General features: G+C 43.6%; 1 protein-coding gene across 3 annotated transcripts in view; it reads right to left on the reverse strand.

Moving 5' to 3' along the window:
• Window positions 1-1,154: 1,154 nt before the first annotated feature.
• Window positions 1,155-17,115, reverse strand: part of MYH10 (myosin heavy chain 10) — a 102,257-nt gene continuing 86,296 nt past the window's right edge. For all 3 annotated transcript variants that reach the window (XM_068655245.1, XM_068655243.1, XM_068655244.1), the window contains 14 exons: window positions 15,778-15,984; window positions 14,601-14,705; window positions 13,407-13,559; window positions 12,237-12,485; window positions 11,453-11,665; window positions 10,706-10,918; window positions 9,170-9,331; window positions 7,624-7,752; window positions 6,225-6,313; window positions 5,861-5,984; window positions 5,563-5,771; window positions 4,189-4,297; window positions 3,629-3,801; window positions 1,155-2,788 (listed from right to left, as the gene is read on the reverse strand). In XM_068655245.1, the coding sequence (XP_068511346.1) occupies window positions 2,644-2,788; window positions 3,629-3,801; window positions 4,189-4,297; window positions 5,563-5,771; window positions 5,861-5,984; window positions 6,225-6,313; window positions 7,624-7,752; window positions 9,170-9,331; window positions 10,706-10,918; window positions 11,453-11,665; window positions 12,237-12,485; window positions 13,407-13,559; window positions 14,601-14,705; window positions 15,778-15,984 (2,280 nt within the window). In that variant the 3' untranslated portion in view covers window positions 1,155-2,643. The remainder of the gene's footprint in view (window positions 2,789-3,628; window positions 3,802-4,188; window positions 4,298-5,562; window positions 5,772-5,860; window positions 5,985-6,224; window positions 6,314-7,623; window positions 7,753-9,169; window positions 9,332-10,705; window positions 10,919-11,452; window positions 11,666-12,236; window positions 12,486-13,406; window positions 13,560-14,600; window positions 14,706-15,777; window positions 15,985-17,115) is intronic.

Genomic DNA, 17,115 nt, shown 5'->3' on the forward strand with positions numbered 1-17,115 from the left:
CACCCCATGGGCACAGCTGCTCTCACAGGCCTCGGCTCGGCTCCAGCCCCGGTGCTCCTGGGACAGCCCCTGAGAGCCCCCAGGCCCTCCTGCTGCTGCCCAGGCCAGCCCCACACAGGCCTCAGGGGCACTGCTCTTGCTCCCAGCTGGTACCAGCAGCCCCAGTCCCTGCCCTGTGCCCCATGGGTGGAGGTGCGGAGAGGCACCCGCCCCCTTGAGGTGCAGGGACAGACCCAGACACCTTTGTCGCAGGCAGTCACCCCCCAGCCATCCCTTAGAAAGCCCCAAAAACTACTCGCACGTGGATCCTGGGTGCTCTGCACACTGCAGGGAGGCAGCTGTGACAGTCACACATGTGGACGATGGAGGGGACAGAGGCACAACCCTGCAGCGCTGAGAAGATTGCAGAGGATGGCAAAGCCCTTCCCTGCCAGCAGGACGAGCAGCAGCAGGTACAGCTCTGGGGGAGGCACAGGAGCAGGGAGGTCCTGAGGGGTCCTGAGGCCAGAGCCCCTCCCGCCTGGAACCACCAGAGAGGGGTTGGGCCCCAGATGTGGGCCCACGTTCCCAAATGCCCCCAACTCCCCTTCGTGGAACAGGCCCAGCCCCTGCCCTGGTTTTTGCACCTCCAGCAGACCCAGCCAGCCCACAGCCTCCCCCCAGCCCAAACCAGGTTGCAGAGATCAGCCCTGGCTGCTGCAGCCCCCAGCGCCTCTGCCTGGAGCCTGCTGCCTCCGGCCACCAGACCAGGGCTGAGGGAGGGGAACAGGCACCACACCACTTCCACAAACAGAAACTTCATCTGTCAAAGAAAAAGTAAAGAGAGCAGACCTTGTTCAAAATCACAATGGGGCTCAGAGGAAGGCGTTGTGCCTGTGCCATGGTGTAGAAAATGAGCAGGTGGGGTCAGAACTCCTCTGCTCCAGCTCTGCACTGCCATTAAGGTTCACAGGCAAAGGCTCAGGCCTGACTGGTAACTTACACTGTATTTGAGGGAAAAAAAAAAAAAAAAGGCAAAGCAAACAAACAAACAAAAAAACACAAAACACTAAGAAGGGAAAAGGCAGCTTCCAGTCATATTCTTATTTATTAAGGTCTATGCCAGCCTCAGGAGATAGCTCTTCCTGTAAGTAAACAGAGCAGGCGGCCACATCTATAATGAATAAATTTATTGTCTTACAAAAATCATTGTCTAGAAATATGGGTATACAAGAAAACAAGATATTTGCAGTCAGATGCCTGGTGGTCAACAGCCAGTTTGATTAAAAATATCCAAACACACACAACAAAACCTTTGCGACAGATGTTAAAGCTTTTAACCAAAAAAAGGAAATCCATGTCTTTTGAGCATGTGGCAGAGGAAGTTTCCTAGTTAACACTGATTCATTGTCACTAATATCAATAATACCACTTGGACTAGAGAGGTACATGATATGAAGCACAGTCAAAATTAATACATTAAATCATTGTTATATAGGCAAATTATATGTAACATTGTCTTAGTACTGTAGTGTCTAAGGCACTTTCTGTAATGTCAGTTTTTCAGCTATTTAAACAAAAAGAATGCTAACTACTCGCTGTAATACTGTTCAAAATAAAAAAAAAAAAACAACAACAACAACAAAAAAAAAAAAGGATTCACATCCACTGGCATGTTAACTCGTAGGCAGGCAACATCCATCTCCGAGCCCCTGTAAACCACAGACTCCGCGGGAGCCCCGCACAGGCGGCGCCGCTGCCCTCGGCGCAGGCTGGCCACGGTCTCACGGTGCAGCCCCTCGGCTCCATGTCCTGACAACTACTCAGCCATAAGTTAATAAATTATTTTGCCTGTGTTGTATGCTTATTTTCCACTGGTGTTCACATTATACTAGCCTTAATATATATACAGATCTGTTGGGCATGGTAATAGCAGGACACTACAAACGCAGAAGTACTGTACAGAGAGGAACGGTGACGCTATTTTCATTTTGCCTGTACTGCATGAACACTAACTGATGAAGCAGGTGCTGAGAACACTTCAAAATGATATTGCAGGTTAAAAAATGGACACTACTCATTCATCCCTACATTTCCCTCTAACACTTCCCAACGCCTTTTCACAGTTCACTCACTGATTGTGTGCTGATCACAACAATTAGGAGAAAAGAAAGATGCAGGTGCAGTTTGGTCTTCAATGATCCAACAGACTCAACACAGCCAAGGCCGTCTGAGCACAGAAGAAATGGAAGGATGTTGTCCGTACAACAAAGCATGCATAGTCATGACAATGGGCCTGTCCCAACCACCTACCCTCTGGGAATGAAGTTTCTGTATTGATAAAAAAAAGTTTCATCCTTCACATGATGCTTTATAAAATGGCTTTACAATGAGTATCTGGAAAATAGATGCACTGAACAGAGACGATCCCATTTTGTTTACTATATATAAAAAAGCAGTTGTACCTATATCTGAAGCAGGGTACAGTATGGTGAGGCTGGAGAGCCTTAAGACATAGTTGACCTATGATAAGTAACCTTGTAGCATGCCGACATTTTGTAAGGCAGATTTAGGGCCACAAGGCAGTTTGGTGGTCAGGAAAGTCCTCCTCGTTCTGCCGACTACTGTGTAAAAGGTCTCTGCATGCAAATGGTGTGAGGGGCTCTACTCAGCAGGGGCTGGCTGCGCTTCGTTCACGTCACTGCCTTTGCTCTCCGCGTCGTCATCTGAGAGCTCTAAGGAGGCCCCTTCGATGTGCAGCTGGCGCCTCCCGGATCGGCTCGAGGAAAAGGTGATGGGGCCCCCCCTCCTGCAAACAACAAGCAGAATGCGGCTGCAGACATCACCTCCCACTCACAGCCAGCAGCATGGTGCTGGTGGCTGCCCCAAAAGAGCTCCCTGCTGCACTGCAAGGGAACGTCACACCACAAGTTCCAGGAGAGGTGTTTTGAAACCACCCCTCTCTGAGAGGGGTCATCATGCTGCAGTCAAACACATGCTGCTACTCCAGGATTTCTTAGTTTATACCACTTTAATTTAGGAAGTCCCAATTAACTAAAAATATCGTCTGTGTGAGCACCAAGCACTGACCAAGTACAAGACAAGGCGGGCTCTTTAAAAAAAAACAACAAACACAACTGCTTGCTTGTGAAGTGCTGCACTGCACCCTCCTGTCTCCTCAGCTGCTCTCTGCATCTCAGGATGGTTTTTGTCCTGTGCTAGCACCACCTCCTTTGACCCCCTCTGCACTCGCTACAAACATTGATCTCAAAGACCTGCTCTCAAAGAAGGTGCTGAAACACTCCTGCAGGGTGGGCCAGCAAAAAAGGTATCGGTGCTTGCCACTGGCAAAGCCTGACAGGCCTGTCTCGTCTCTGGCATATTTATCCACTGCTGGATTGAACCACCAGCCCCAGGGGAATCTGCCTGTTTCAGCTCCAAAGAGCTCAGGCTCAGGAGCTGTCAGGAACATTCTTGTGGCCTGGCCACTTCCTTGGTATCATCAGGCTCAGGCCATTCCCAGCAGATTCCATTTGGCCCCATCCCCTGGGTCTGCTTCTGTAGTTCCACAGCTGGATGGTCAGGAGACCCATTATGGGCACACAGGGGCCCAGAAAAAACCCTGCCTGCTGGTGCTGGCACCACTCACCTTAGCCTGTTTTTCAGGGTGCTGACTTCCCGACTCAGGCCCTCGTTGGCCTCAGTGGCATCGTCCAGCTCACGCTGAAGCTTACGTCGTGAAGCATTTGCACGTGTGGCTTCCTCCTCAGCCTCCTCCAGCTGGCGCTTGAGCTGCTTCATTCTGGCATTTGCCTTTTCCATCTAAAATACAAAACCAGGTCATCGGGATCGAATTCAGCAGCTGCAACCCTGCAACTTGAGAGGTCGAAGAGGTGAGCTACCAGCCTCGTCTCCCCAGCCACCCCTGCTGGATATGACACCTCACTACAGACTCCAGTCTGGATTCCTGGAAACACCGTAGAGCTCCTGGGTCCAGGCGACCAGGATGCCTAACAGATCGTCACAACAGAGCTAACACAGGGAGGTTTTGGCTGCTGGGAGCCAACAAGGAACTACTCTAGCAGTTTAGTCGTCAAGGCTAGAATTCCCTCAGGTCATTTCATTAAAGCACTTCTTAACAGCGCTCCTCTGCTCAAAGTTTTCTGTTTTCTGAGAAACAAACCTCCAAAGCTAAGCCACTCTGCCTACCTGCTCCTTGTACTGATCTGCATGTCGACGTTCATCTTCCACCTGCATGAAGACTTCTTTCAATTTCTTCTCTGTGCGGCGCACCAATTTGTTAGCAGCAGCTCTTTCCCTAGAATAATCAAAAGCCACAATTTGTTTCAGTACATGGAGGCTGGAAGCACAAGATCTGTACTTTCCAGAACAGCTCTTAACTCGTTGTGCAACTGACGCTTAAGCCCTCTTAACAAGCCCATCACCATTAACAGCACTGACTTCAGTTTTAATATCCTGGGGCTTAGCTGGGAGGCAGCTTTAAAAGCAAAGTACTAGCATGGAAGCAGTACAAGTATGGTTTGCAGGCTAGAAGGAGGGACAGCAAAATGCTTCTTCACAATGTTTCAACAGAGCAGCTTTAGGACTATTGCTGACCAATAACATGGTCCTCTGCCAGAGCCAGAAGGAATGGAGATGGTGATATAAGTCTCCTTTCAATCTTACTAGGATGAGCTAGCAAAAAACAGTCCTCCAAGGACTGAGATGGAAAGAACAGACATGGGAGCACTCACAATGGAAAGCAGACCTGCAGAGCACTGGTGGCATCTCACAGAATGGCTGAGGCTCGGAGGGACCTCTGGAGGTCGCCTGGTGCAACCCTCTGCTCCAGCAGGGCCACCCCAGAGCTGCTTGCCCAGCACCACATCCTTGCAGCTTTTGAAGATCTCCAGGGAGGAGACTGCACCACCTCTGGACAGCCTTTGCCAGGGCTTGGTCACCCCCAGTCAGAAGTGCCTCCTGGTGTTCAGATGGAACCTCCTGCATTTCAGTTTGTGCCCAATGCCTCTCATCCTGTCCCTGGGCACCACTGTCAAGAGCCTGGATCCCTCTTCTCTGCATCCCCCCCAAGGTATTTGCACACATTGATCAGAGCACCCTGAGCCTCCTTCTCCAGGCTGAGCAGCCCCAGCTCTCAGCCTTTCCCCACAGGAAAGATGCCCCTCCAGTCCCTTCAGCATCTTTGTGGTCCTACTTTTCAGAATGTCTCAACTTATCTAAGCTGTCAAGCCAAAGAGACCAGTATCCCAAGGGAATGTTTTATCTCAAGAAACTTCTTCAGCACCCCATGGATCCTGAGACTACCTGTCAGAACAAGCACCTGGTTAACTTCAAGAATTAATTCAGGAATTTAAGTTAAAGAGCACAGATTCTGAAAGCATGAACCCCAGTCACTTTTCAGCTATCTCATTGAAGTTTGTCCCTTGGACAGTAGGTGTCTAAATAATGAAACCTAATGCTTGCATTTTAAGCTTGCATCTCAGCCGTACAATAACTTAAGGCACAGAGGTTTCAGACATTCTACTGACAGAGGAAACAATGCAAACATTTTTTTATCCTTACTTTGCTTCCTGTTCAAGCTGTTCTTCTAGCTGAACAATCTTGGCTTCTAGAGTAGAAATTGTTGCCTTGAACTTCGACTTCACAGATCCCTCCAGTTCCTGAAGCTTGGCTTTCAGCTCTTTGTTCTGCCTTTCCAGCTGCTGCCGTGCATTTTCACTCTTCTGGGCAGCACTCCGCTCTCCAGCTAGCTCAGAATTAAGTGTGTCAACCTTCCAGAGGAGAAGGAAAATAGATCATTTGGTGCTAGTCAGAGCTCACACCTAACTACACATTGAAGCACAACACCACAGATTCACACCTGCAGGGTGGTCTTTCGGAAGCGCTCATTGAGAAGCTCCATGTTGCTCTGCTCTTCCTCAAGCTCTTCCTCCAACTGTGCAATACGAGCTTCCAGCCGGCGCTTCTCATCCAGCAGTGCTGACCTAGAAAGCAAGTATTTGGGTCAAGACACATTCAGATTCGATACAAAGCAACTAGCCAGTTTACTTCTGATAATCTAGGCATCGCAAGTGTCACAAGAAGCAATTTGGCAATTCCCTTCGTAACAAGGGAGTTTTTCATAAGGACAGATTAATACAGACTTTGCAAGCAGGCTATTGAGAGCCACAGCTGCCGGTGCCCACAGTTCTTCAGATGCACAATTAATACATTTGATGACTCACTTTCCTGAAGCACTGTTTGCAATCTCATCAGCCAACTCATCCCTTTCTTGCTCAGCATGACGACGGGCTCTTTCAGACGCAGCAAACTCCTGCAAAGGTTTCAGGAAGGACCTGTTACACATCTCAGAAATCCTGCAACACTTAATCAATTTAGCCTCACAACAACTGCTGGGAGATGCTGTGATATGCAATATCCCTGAAGTCTTCTAATGGATAGGCAGGAGCAGCAGCTGTTGAAGCTAGCTGGTAACAACCAGCCACATCATCATGAAGTTTCTTCCCCCTTAACTGCCATATGACTACAGTGGATTTACTTTTTCCATCCCCAAATGGTGAACACTGACAATATTTAAGATAATGCTTCACTCATCCTTTCTAAAACCACTTCAGTATTATTCATACTTTATTACAAGTGTGTTCCTTGCAGAAAGTAGTTAGTGATGCTCAAGTCCTAAACAATAAGAAAAAAACATTGTCACGTGCTCTAATATAAACATATTTAATGCAAAATGAGCACTGAATTTAGTTATTTAGGGTCTTACACCTGCAGAGTACATAGCATGAAAGTAAGAAAAATACAGAAAATTAGAGCACAATAGTAAAAACAGCACTGAATCTTGTATTATCAACTATATCGTGTGGAAGAAACACTCTGGCACTTGCTAAGAAGTATAACTAAATGCATTGCAAGTGCAAGACTGACAAATTTGAAGTCCACAAAAGAGAATAAGCCTTTACAGGTGGCCTACAACTTAAGGGAACTGCTTCATGCGTTAAAGTAGTGAAATCTGTGATTGCCTCTTTTTTTGTGTATGTCCTGTATTAGCTACAAACTGAAGTTCAAAGCAAAGTCATATAAGGAAATTTTGCTAATGTTTGACCTTGTGGCAGAACAAGGAGATAATGATGGATAAGCGATGCAGAGCAAGTCTTAGAGCTCTTACACAGATTGCCAACAGCAAGGGAACACATGACTGTAAGGGAGCGATGAAGAACCAAGATGACAGTGACAAGCCTCTGCAGAATTAAATGGCCACTGAGAAGAGATTCTCAGGTTTTAGTATTTTCAGTCATCAGTTTCAGTACTGACACTGTACACCACACCCTTCATAGACTTTGGAACCACCTTGCACGTTTTGTGAGGTATCAAGTCTATTTAAGCAGTAGAAAAGCTTTCATGTGGACCAGAGAAATGAACTAGAGGCTACTGGAACAATTCCTTTTTAGCCATAAGCTCACTGAAGATCTGGTGCAGGAAGCAGGGTGAGGGGATTGGAAGAGAAAGGTCTGCTGTCTCTCATTTCTCTTCAGCTTACCAGTATAGATTTTTACTTCTGTTTTCCCCTCCTAATCTTCCTCGTACTCTTATCAAAAAAAAAATCATGGATTTCAATCTCACCTCTTGGAGCTGGAGTATTTCTGCTTCAAGACCTTTGAGCTTCTTCTCACTCTCTTTGGACTGTGCAAAGATCTCATCTCTGGATGCACGGGCTTCTTCCAGCTCCCGCTGGTAGTCTTTCATTTGAGCCTGTAGTTGGAAGAAAACCACAGCCATGTTGCATTAAGACAACCATGAGATTCGTAGCTCTGTAGCTTCCTATCTCCTAAGAGGAAAGGCCTCCCCCCCTCAAAGTAACTTCATTCCACTTAAATGCGTTTTTCAGTTACTTTTACAGTAAAACTTAATTTTCTTATCTCTGCATCACTCATTCTTTGTCAGAAATCTCATTATAGGGCTTTACCTCATTTATTTGGTATATTTCTTGTAGAGAAAAGAGCTCAAATAAAGAGCTGCTCAACTGAAATCAAGCATGAAACTTGTGGAAGTTAGAATTCCAAGGTGAAGCTTGGAATGACTTGGAAAAAAAAATCTATATACTTTAATTAATTGAAAAAGCTTATTGCAAGTATGCAAGCTAAGACTTTATTCTCAGTCCAGAAGTAGCAATTCACCATTTTGTACGTATAACCTAGTAGCACATGCTTAGCTTCCAATTAATACACACTGCTAAGATCTCAGTGTGTATGAATTTTCACAAGTTTGACTTAAGAAGCTAGAAGAGTATAAAAGTTGGAGAGAAACTGCATTTAAGTTGTACTTGCATCTCTGGAATACCACTGAGCACAAAATCACTTATTTTAAGTGATTTTATTTTTATGAAAGTGTACACAGCTCAGCTCTCTATCTGACCTGTTCTTTTGGGGTACAGGAGTACAATATTGTTCATGGACCAGTACCTCTTGCTTTAACCTAGCCTCTCCTCCTCATCCAGAGCCTGGACTCAGTTCCAGCACTGTCTTCACTTGCTTGGATTGCCAAGAAATAGAGAGGACAGGGCAGAAAGGCAATTTAATTTGCCATATGCCTTACAAGCTTTGGGTCATGGCACTGAACGTCTTTGGCAAAATGGAACTCTACCAAATGCTCAACATTTTCCTGGGAATGGAAAACAAATCCTCAACACATGGGCTGCATTCTCTTGCCAAACAGAAAAGAATGGGCTTCTTGCAGATTTTTTTAAAGCAACTGGAAGTTACTCCTTATTCTCTTAAAGCGTTTTGGCTGAAAATGCCTTAACATGTTCATCTTGAGGAAGCAGCAGTCAGGAAGAGCTGAGCCCAAATCAGTAAATTCAAAGACACACAATGTAAGAAATGCAGACTGTAAAGCAATACTCAGTGAATCTTTATGCAAAGTGTTGAAACAAAAAGTTGACTATTGAATAACAATACATCGGGGACAACCTTAGCTCCTTACCAACAAAAGGATGAGAGGAATTTTGAACCGGTGATGAATTCAGGCCAGATACTCTCTGACACATGCCAGCACAGTTGAGTCAGATACTCCTCTTGCTTTCCGTTAGATACATTTGCAGTTTGAAGGCATCACCCTTGACAGATTGCCACCAGGGGACAAAGCAGCTCAGTTGATTAGCTGTACTTACCTGGAGCTTACGTAGCTGTTTGATTGCTTCATCTCGAGCCTTATTTGCAGCTTCTATCTGACCTTCCAGGTCTTTCAGATCCATCTCCATTTTCTTTTTGGCTGCCACAGCAAGAGCCCTCTGCTTGCGCTCATCTTCCAGTTCTGCCTCCAACTCTCGCACCTGTGAAATCAAGACACTTAGGCTCCATCCCAGGAATGGAATAAACATGAAATCTTAGCAGATGGTCTGAAAATCCAAAAGGCTTTTGTAGAGCAGAATGAACATTACTTGATTGAGTAACGAGTGACCAAGAGCATGCAGAAGGTAATCTACAGGAGAAGACACTGCAGATGGCAAAAACAAATCCACAAATTGGAAGCACAGATCTCTGAACTGACAAAAGAGAAAACTGTGACAATAACTCAGTGTCTGAAGCATTCCCATTTCATCTGTTTAGCTATTTAGTGATCAGCTCTTTGCCCAGTGCTTCTATTCACATTTAGGTTTCACTCTGGGGCAGATGTCACTAATTCTGATTGAGCGACTAAAAGGAAAATAAGAAGTAGAATCACCTCATTTTCCTCCAGGAAAAAAATGAAGTAATTCTCTTAGAAACAGCAGTGCTACTAGCATTCTGTACACTTTTTTTTTTTCCCCAAAACAGAACAGAAAAGCAAAGTAGCTGAGCAGCTAGTCAACAAGAACTAAGCCAAACGTATGCAAAAATAAGACTTACACAAAATGCCATTATTACACAGGTTATCAACATGAAATAATGTACTTTTAATCCCTGAATTAAGCTTTCCTCCTCATGTTAGGTTAAGGTTTCTGTTCTCATCCTATGCCAGCAAATGGCAATTTTGCACTGTAAAACTTTAAAAGCCTTCCAATGCTTGTGTTTGTTTCTACAAGATCTTTACATTGATAATTCCTAATTTTTCAGTAACTAAGTTCTTGTTTTCTTGTGATAAATATTGAAATACTGTTGTTTTACTCTACAAAGCTTTAGAAGCATTTAATTAGAAACACCTCTTAAAATATGAAATTTTAAAGGCATTTCTTGAGTCTTTGGATCTGCCTCATGTTTCTAGAGTTTTTAAGTCTGGAAAATCTGAAATCTTTTCCAGGGTTGTCATTTAGGAAGCAGTTCACTTACAGTCCTTCAGTCTATGTCAGGATCCACAGATTTGTTACTCTATACCAAACAGGATGGGCTTGAAAACCCAAATAACATACCAGTGACCTTGGAATACACCTGTATTGCAGCAATAGCAAAGACTCTGCTTGCACATTGAGTGCTTTTGGTTAGGACTACAGAAACCATTTGCCTTGCAAGATCCCTCAGTAGAAGACTCTGAGTCTAACAGTTGACAGCGGCCAGTCCTCAACAAGACATTTTATCATTTGTGAAGATCAATGCTAGGGACTTCTGCGGGATGGGATCTTTAAGCAAATAGTTTTATTTTTCTAGTAGAAAGTTATCACTTTCAGCCAGAGCTTTTGCAAAAGAACCTCACACCCTTCCCTCTACGAAGTGCAGTAAAATAGACATACTTGTTTAACCAGCATTCTCTTTTTCTCTTCGTTCTGCTCATCTCTGGCTTGCAGATCTCTCTCAAACTGGGCTTTCATAGCTTGCATGTTCACTTCCAAACGAAGCTTAGCATCCTCTGTGGCCTGCAGTTCATCTTCCAGTTCTTCAAGCTGAGTTCTCATCTCTTCAACTTGTTGCTCTAAAGTCCGCTTGGATTTCTCCAGCTCATGGACCTAAGCCACAAACATTTATCAGACCCTCTCCTTCAGGTATCTCAACAAAAGCACTTAGTATGGCAAAATAAAGCATTGCATGAACACAGTACACTATGCTTTGCATTCTAAGTCTGACACCAAATCAGAACAGGCAGAGCAGCTTTTTAAAGTCTGTATTAGAGAACCCAGCAAAAACCTATGCAATTTATTAGACAGATGAGCTGTGCAGTTAGTGTGACAGTCTACGTGACAAAGAAAAAGTAGTAGTGAAATAAGCTCTTAAATCTATCTCCAGTGCCACAAGTCATTTGGCCAGCAACTCCTGCTCTGCACATCCTTCACATGTTTTCAAGAGATAATGGTAATTAAGCCTGAATGACTACCCCAACCCCATATTTTAAGTATTCACCTCTCCAATACCTTGAGTTATATATCAGCTTCAAAAAATGGAAATTCTAATTTAGTGTCAAACATACTTCTCTAATCAGAGAGTTTTACTGTGTTATTCCCCATGCAGTGTATAACAAAAATAAGGTGTGGAAAAATACTTACATTTTTGCCCACATCATCTTTAGAGCTCATTAAGTCCTCCATATCTGCACGTAACTGTTTGTTCTGTCTCTCAAATTCTTCCTTAGCTTCAAGGGCTTCTTCCAAGGCTCGAGCCAGAGACAGTGCTTTGGTTTCCTTCTCCCTTGCCTCTGCTTCTGCACGATCTCTTTCCTCTGCGTACCTGGCAGAAATATTCTTCTCTTCTGCCAGCATCTGAACGTAAGAAATAAATTAATTTATCTCAAATATTATAATCAGGTCCTTTCCACCTTGTGTTTTAGTCAATCAAATGGTTAATGCTCAAAGCTTAACTGGCCTTCAGAAGCTCACTGGCCTCTTAGGACTTTGATAAAGTGCTAGTAAGGAAACAACTAAAGCTGTTCTGGGATGAGATGAGGAAAGGAAGCTACTATTCAAGACTATGTAAGTTTTACGTTATTCTGATCTTTTGGTCTTCACATCCTTTCTTAGTCTATCACAAGGAATTACAACAATGCTTCTTAAGTCAAGATTTTGTTCCTAATATAGTTGTTTGTTTGTTTGTTTTTTTGTATATAAAGAGCTTATTTCTTAATCTAACGACTCAAACATGAAATTTAGCTCACTGAAATCATAAGTGCCTTCTCATAGCAAGAGCCAAACTGCGCACATCAGATTTACCAGTAACAGAACTCTTCTAGCTGGATCCTTCTATAGTTACTACATAAATGAGTACTGTAAATATAAACAAGATGCCATTTAAAAAATTCATACAAAGTAGTAAGATGACAGGAAACAAGATTACCTGATCAAACTTCTTCTGTTTTTTCTCCAAATTAGAGACAATCTGGCGCTGATGATCTAGATCCACCATCAAGTCATCCAGCTCTTGCTGCAGGCGGTTCTTTGTCTTTTCGAGCTTGTCATAAGCCATTGCCTTCTCTTCTAGGCGCTGGCTTAAGGATTCCATATCCTTCAGTAATTTCTTCTTATTTTCCTCCAAGCCTTCTATGGTTCCCAAGTCATCATCTACCTTTTTCTTAGCATCAGCTAACTGAAGTTTATCAAAAGAAAAAGATATTTAGTACATCATGAGAAGGAAACAAAAGCATCAAACAAGAGCATCAGGTCCAAAGTACAAAACCAGAAGCAGCACAAGAATTGTGAACTAGTAGCATATTAAACAACATGAAGTTTAGATAATAGAATCATAGAGTAGCTTGAGTTGAAAGAGATCTTTAAAGATCATTTAGTTCCAACTGCCCTGCCATGAGCAGGGACACCTTACACTACACCAGCAACTGGCTGCCCCCAGTCCCATCCAGCCTGGCCTTGACACTGCCAGGGATGGGGCACCCACAGCGCCTCGGGGTAGCCTGGGCCAGGGCCTCACTGCCCTCTGAGTAAATAGTCTCTTCCTTGTATCTAATCTAAAGCCATCACCCCCTGTCCTATCACTCCACTCCCTGACAAAATCTCTCCCCAGCTTTCCTGCAGCCCCCTTTAGGCACTGGAAGACCACTGTGAGGTCTCCCCGGAGCCTTCTCTTCTCCAGGCTGAACCACCCCAACTCTCTCACAGCCTCGCTCTTCATAGGAGACATGCTCCAGCCCTCTCTGATCATCCTCGTGACCCTCTTCTGGACCTGTTCTATGTCCACGTGCTTCTTACACTGGAGCCCCAGAGCTGAATGCAGCTCTACAGGTGGGGTCCAAATGATGGAGTAGATGGAGACAATCCCCTCCCTCAACCTGCTGGCCATGCTGCTTTTTGATGCAGCCCACGATATGGTTGGCTTTCTCTGGGGCTTCACCTGACCACCACAGCTTTTCAGATATGATGGATTGCAGCTTAGCAAATTGGATAGTGGTTTAGCAACTTAAGATGACATTTCTCCAAGAGGTTTGGGGCACCAGTTCCATCTCACCTGGAACGTACAGGCCTTGCAGAAGTCCTGCCATTTACAACCACTTACCTGCGACTGCAAGGCTAACATTTGTTTTTCCAAGTTCTTTCTGGCTTCCTCCTCCTCTTCCTGCTGCTCTTGCAGGTTGTTCTTCTCCTCTTCCAGCTGCCTAATCCTACTGCTCAGGTTGAGTTTCTGGCGGGTTTCTTCCTGAAGAAGCTCCTGTTACATGAACAAGCACATTCAAAACTCAGTTTGGTTGATCCTGGCTTTAGAATACCGTCTTCTATTACTCCATAAGAGTTTCATGTTTAATTATTTTCTTGTGATATTTTTGTACAGAGACATGCTTATGAAAAGCACCTGCAGTTTGGCTTTCCAAGAAAGTACTCATTTGTTCTGGGCAAACAAACTTAAGATGTTTTTGATTAGGGAATCCATACCACTGCGTTCCAGAAGTTCACAGATTATACTTTAAAAAAAATAAAAATGAATGAACACAGAGGTCACTTTCAAAGCTTACTTATCTTCTTTAGGACAAATCAGAGTACCTGTTTAAAAATCACACCTAGGAAGGAAATACAGCAGTAAATCCTGCAATGGCAGTATGCTTCCAAGTTTTTCTGCATTGCATAAACACAGAAGTCACTTTAAAGATAATTGTAATTTGGCAATGTGAACTTCTGTCATAACAGAAATTAATGAAAGATATAACAACCTCCCCCCAACCCCTAATCCTGTTCCTCACAGATCCCTATGCTAATAATTACAATTAGCGTTATTCTAGGAATCACTATCAGCATTTTTATACATAACAAAAGTGTATTTGAGCAACGACTACATGAATAAAGGTGAAATATTTAAAATAAAAAAAACAGTGGTAGTTTTAAGAACTTAAGCCGCAAGTAAACAACAGTATTGTCTCTCATACCTTTCATATACCCCAAGGACCTTATTTACTTACATTACAACATTCTGCTTCAAAAGGTTTTTCCTGACTTAATACTTATCTTCCACAGACAAAAATAAAAGCGAAACTGAAAAGCTACAGTCTATCAAGTACAGAATCTTAGATAGTGCAAAATTGGCTCCACACATAACTGAAAAGTCATTATACATCACATTTCACTAGACTTCAATGGGACACACAGATTCTACCCAGGGGACTTTCAGAACCATGGAAGTGTATTTGCTGCCATGCAGTTAGCATTTCAATGAGGAACAAAGCCTAAGAGCAAATTTCAAGCTGCACTGCACACACACCTGTGTATCCTGAAGCTGCGATTCCAAACTAGCTGCATCCTTGGCAAACTTGATGCCCTTCTTCTCTGCTTCCTCCAGGAGACTTGAGACATTATCCAATTCATTCTGCAAAGCAAGCAGTATAAAGGTAACACCATGCAGCTGACTCCCAGCAAATCCTACATCCCATTGGGAGCTGGAGCTTCAGAAAACAAAACTCAACAAATCCCAAGCATGGCAAGACAACATTAGATCCCAGCAGAGGGATAGATACCACTAGCTAAAAATATAGAAGATTGACTAGAAACAAAGTTGGAAGTCAAACCTGAACTTCAGTAGTATAACATGGCAGGCACGCCATTTAGCAGAGCATGTTGTTCTGTTATCTGCATGCCAATACCTGCATTCAGAGTTAAATGCTATCTTTAATTATAGGGCCATATACCTTACGGGATCATGGATTCAGGGATTATCAGGGTGGCAGCTGGGTTTAAAGCATCAGCGCAAAGGTTACTGCCAGGTGCCAAGTCTTGTTATTTTAGGCTATGCTACTTATGGGATACTGTGAGAGACTGCGTGAAATCTTCCTCTGAGAAGAACTAGGCCATCCCCTTTCTGAAGTGCTTTAGGTTGAGTTAAAGCACTCATTGCCATAGTTCAAAAGTCAGTCCTGGCTCCTCTTTGCTCATTTCCTCCTTTTCCCCAAAACGATGGGCCTTACAATCTGTATCTGTCAAGTTCTCAACTTTGAAGCACAAAACAAAATCCATGGCCATCATCAGCACATTTTGCTCTCAACTACGGAAGAGCTCAGCTTAATCTCCTCAACCCTATATCCCAGCCAAAAACCTGAAGGCTAGATATCGGCAGCAGGACTATACAGAACCTCCTATAGGATTTGGTCTCCAGGATGGGAAGCCACATACTTAAAAATCACCATAATTCTCACAGTGGGACAGACATGACGTTAAGACTGAGTTTTTGGGCTGTCTGCTTCCGATGCACACCACCACTTCAAGGGCCCTCGAGTACACACAAGTGCATGACTGAGGTCACCTCCCATGGCAGCTACAAGCCCAGTGCCCGTAAACGTAACTGCATCTTTGAAAGATATTTTTCCTAGTAATTTCTGTATACATTTGAGACTTTTACTTTCTTGCCCATTTTTCATCAGTTTAGGACTTCCATAAAGCCTTACCTGCAGCTTGTTAGCTTTCTCCGCCAGCTCCACCCTCAGTCTTTCACCTTCAGTGACCTTAGCAGTTAGTTCTTGTACCTGAGCATCAAGCTTCTTCCTCTTATGCTCAGACTCTGCCTTGACCTGCTGCAATACCTTCACTTCACAGGCCAGCTCCTTGTTGTCAGACTCTAGGCCTTGCTTGTTTTTTTCAAGATTTGCTTTGAACTAGGAAAGACAAAAAGAAAGAAATTCAACACTGTTACACATCAATAACGTCTTCTGCTAAAAAATATATTCAGTCCAGCAAATCTGGTTTACAAGTTTGAAGATAAAACAAGAGCTTGGCACGTTGCAAGCAGAGTGTTTAAAGTGTCGCCATGTGAGATTCCGTGTATGTTAGCCAAAGACGAGTTAAAGTAAGTTAATCCACCTGCAAACACCACAGGTATCAGCAAGCACCAGAAGACACTTCCATGACAAGAACTGGGACATCAGTGCTGTAAAATGACGGAGTGACACTGTAAGTAGGAAGGAATGTGCCCATTAATAACAGATCAGCATGGCTCATCTCACAGAAATAAAGGGAAAGATATTAACTAAAGCTGCCCTGATTTTAGTAGGCATAGCAGCCTGGAAGTGCATAACAAAGCACTTTTTACCACTGCTCTGACATTTGTCAAAAATGTTTTGAAATACCTCTTATGCCAATTACTTTAAGTCCCGTTCCTACTATATCACCAAAACTGACACTATCTCAGAGGACCTTTGTTTAAAATCGTGGGGTATTCTTCCATCTTTTCATACTGTTATTGACGACATGTAATGAACAAGAAGAGAGTATATGCATGAGATCTTCAGGTGAAAAAATTTTCAGGTGAAAAAAGTTAATGCTCCTCAGCATTAACTGCTACATTTCTCAGTATTTAAAGGAAGTCCCTACATAAAAATATTACTACAATATACGAATTGTCCACGAATAAATTTGTGAACAGCCATTACTATAATTGCCTAAAGATTTATTTATTTTTTGTCAGTATTGGAACAAGACACTCAGGCAGCATTATTCTTACTAGTGTAGCCTGAGAGCAGTAACAAGGTGGTGCCTCCTCCTACCTGCTCTGGTTACCAGGGAAGACATTACAGCTGCCCAAATAGGCAAGACACTCCACAGACACCTACCACTGGAGTTCACAGGACATGTGCTAAGTTAAGAGTATCTGGATTACACTACCTGCACTTAACTTGTTTTTTTGTCAGTCCTGATGCTATAATTACCATATTCAGAAGCATTCTGCTATTCTCTCATGCTGAGAACTGCTTTTCATCAAATAAGCATGTGGCCAGCTGGATAATTCC

This window comes from Anas acuta, chromosome 18, assembly GCF_963932015.1.
Source record: "Anas acuta chromosome 18, bAnaAcu1.1, whole genome shotgun sequence".
In the NCBI taxonomy this organism is placed as follows: domain Eukaryota; kingdom Metazoa; phylum Chordata; class Aves; order Anseriformes; family Anatidae; genus Anas; species Anas acuta.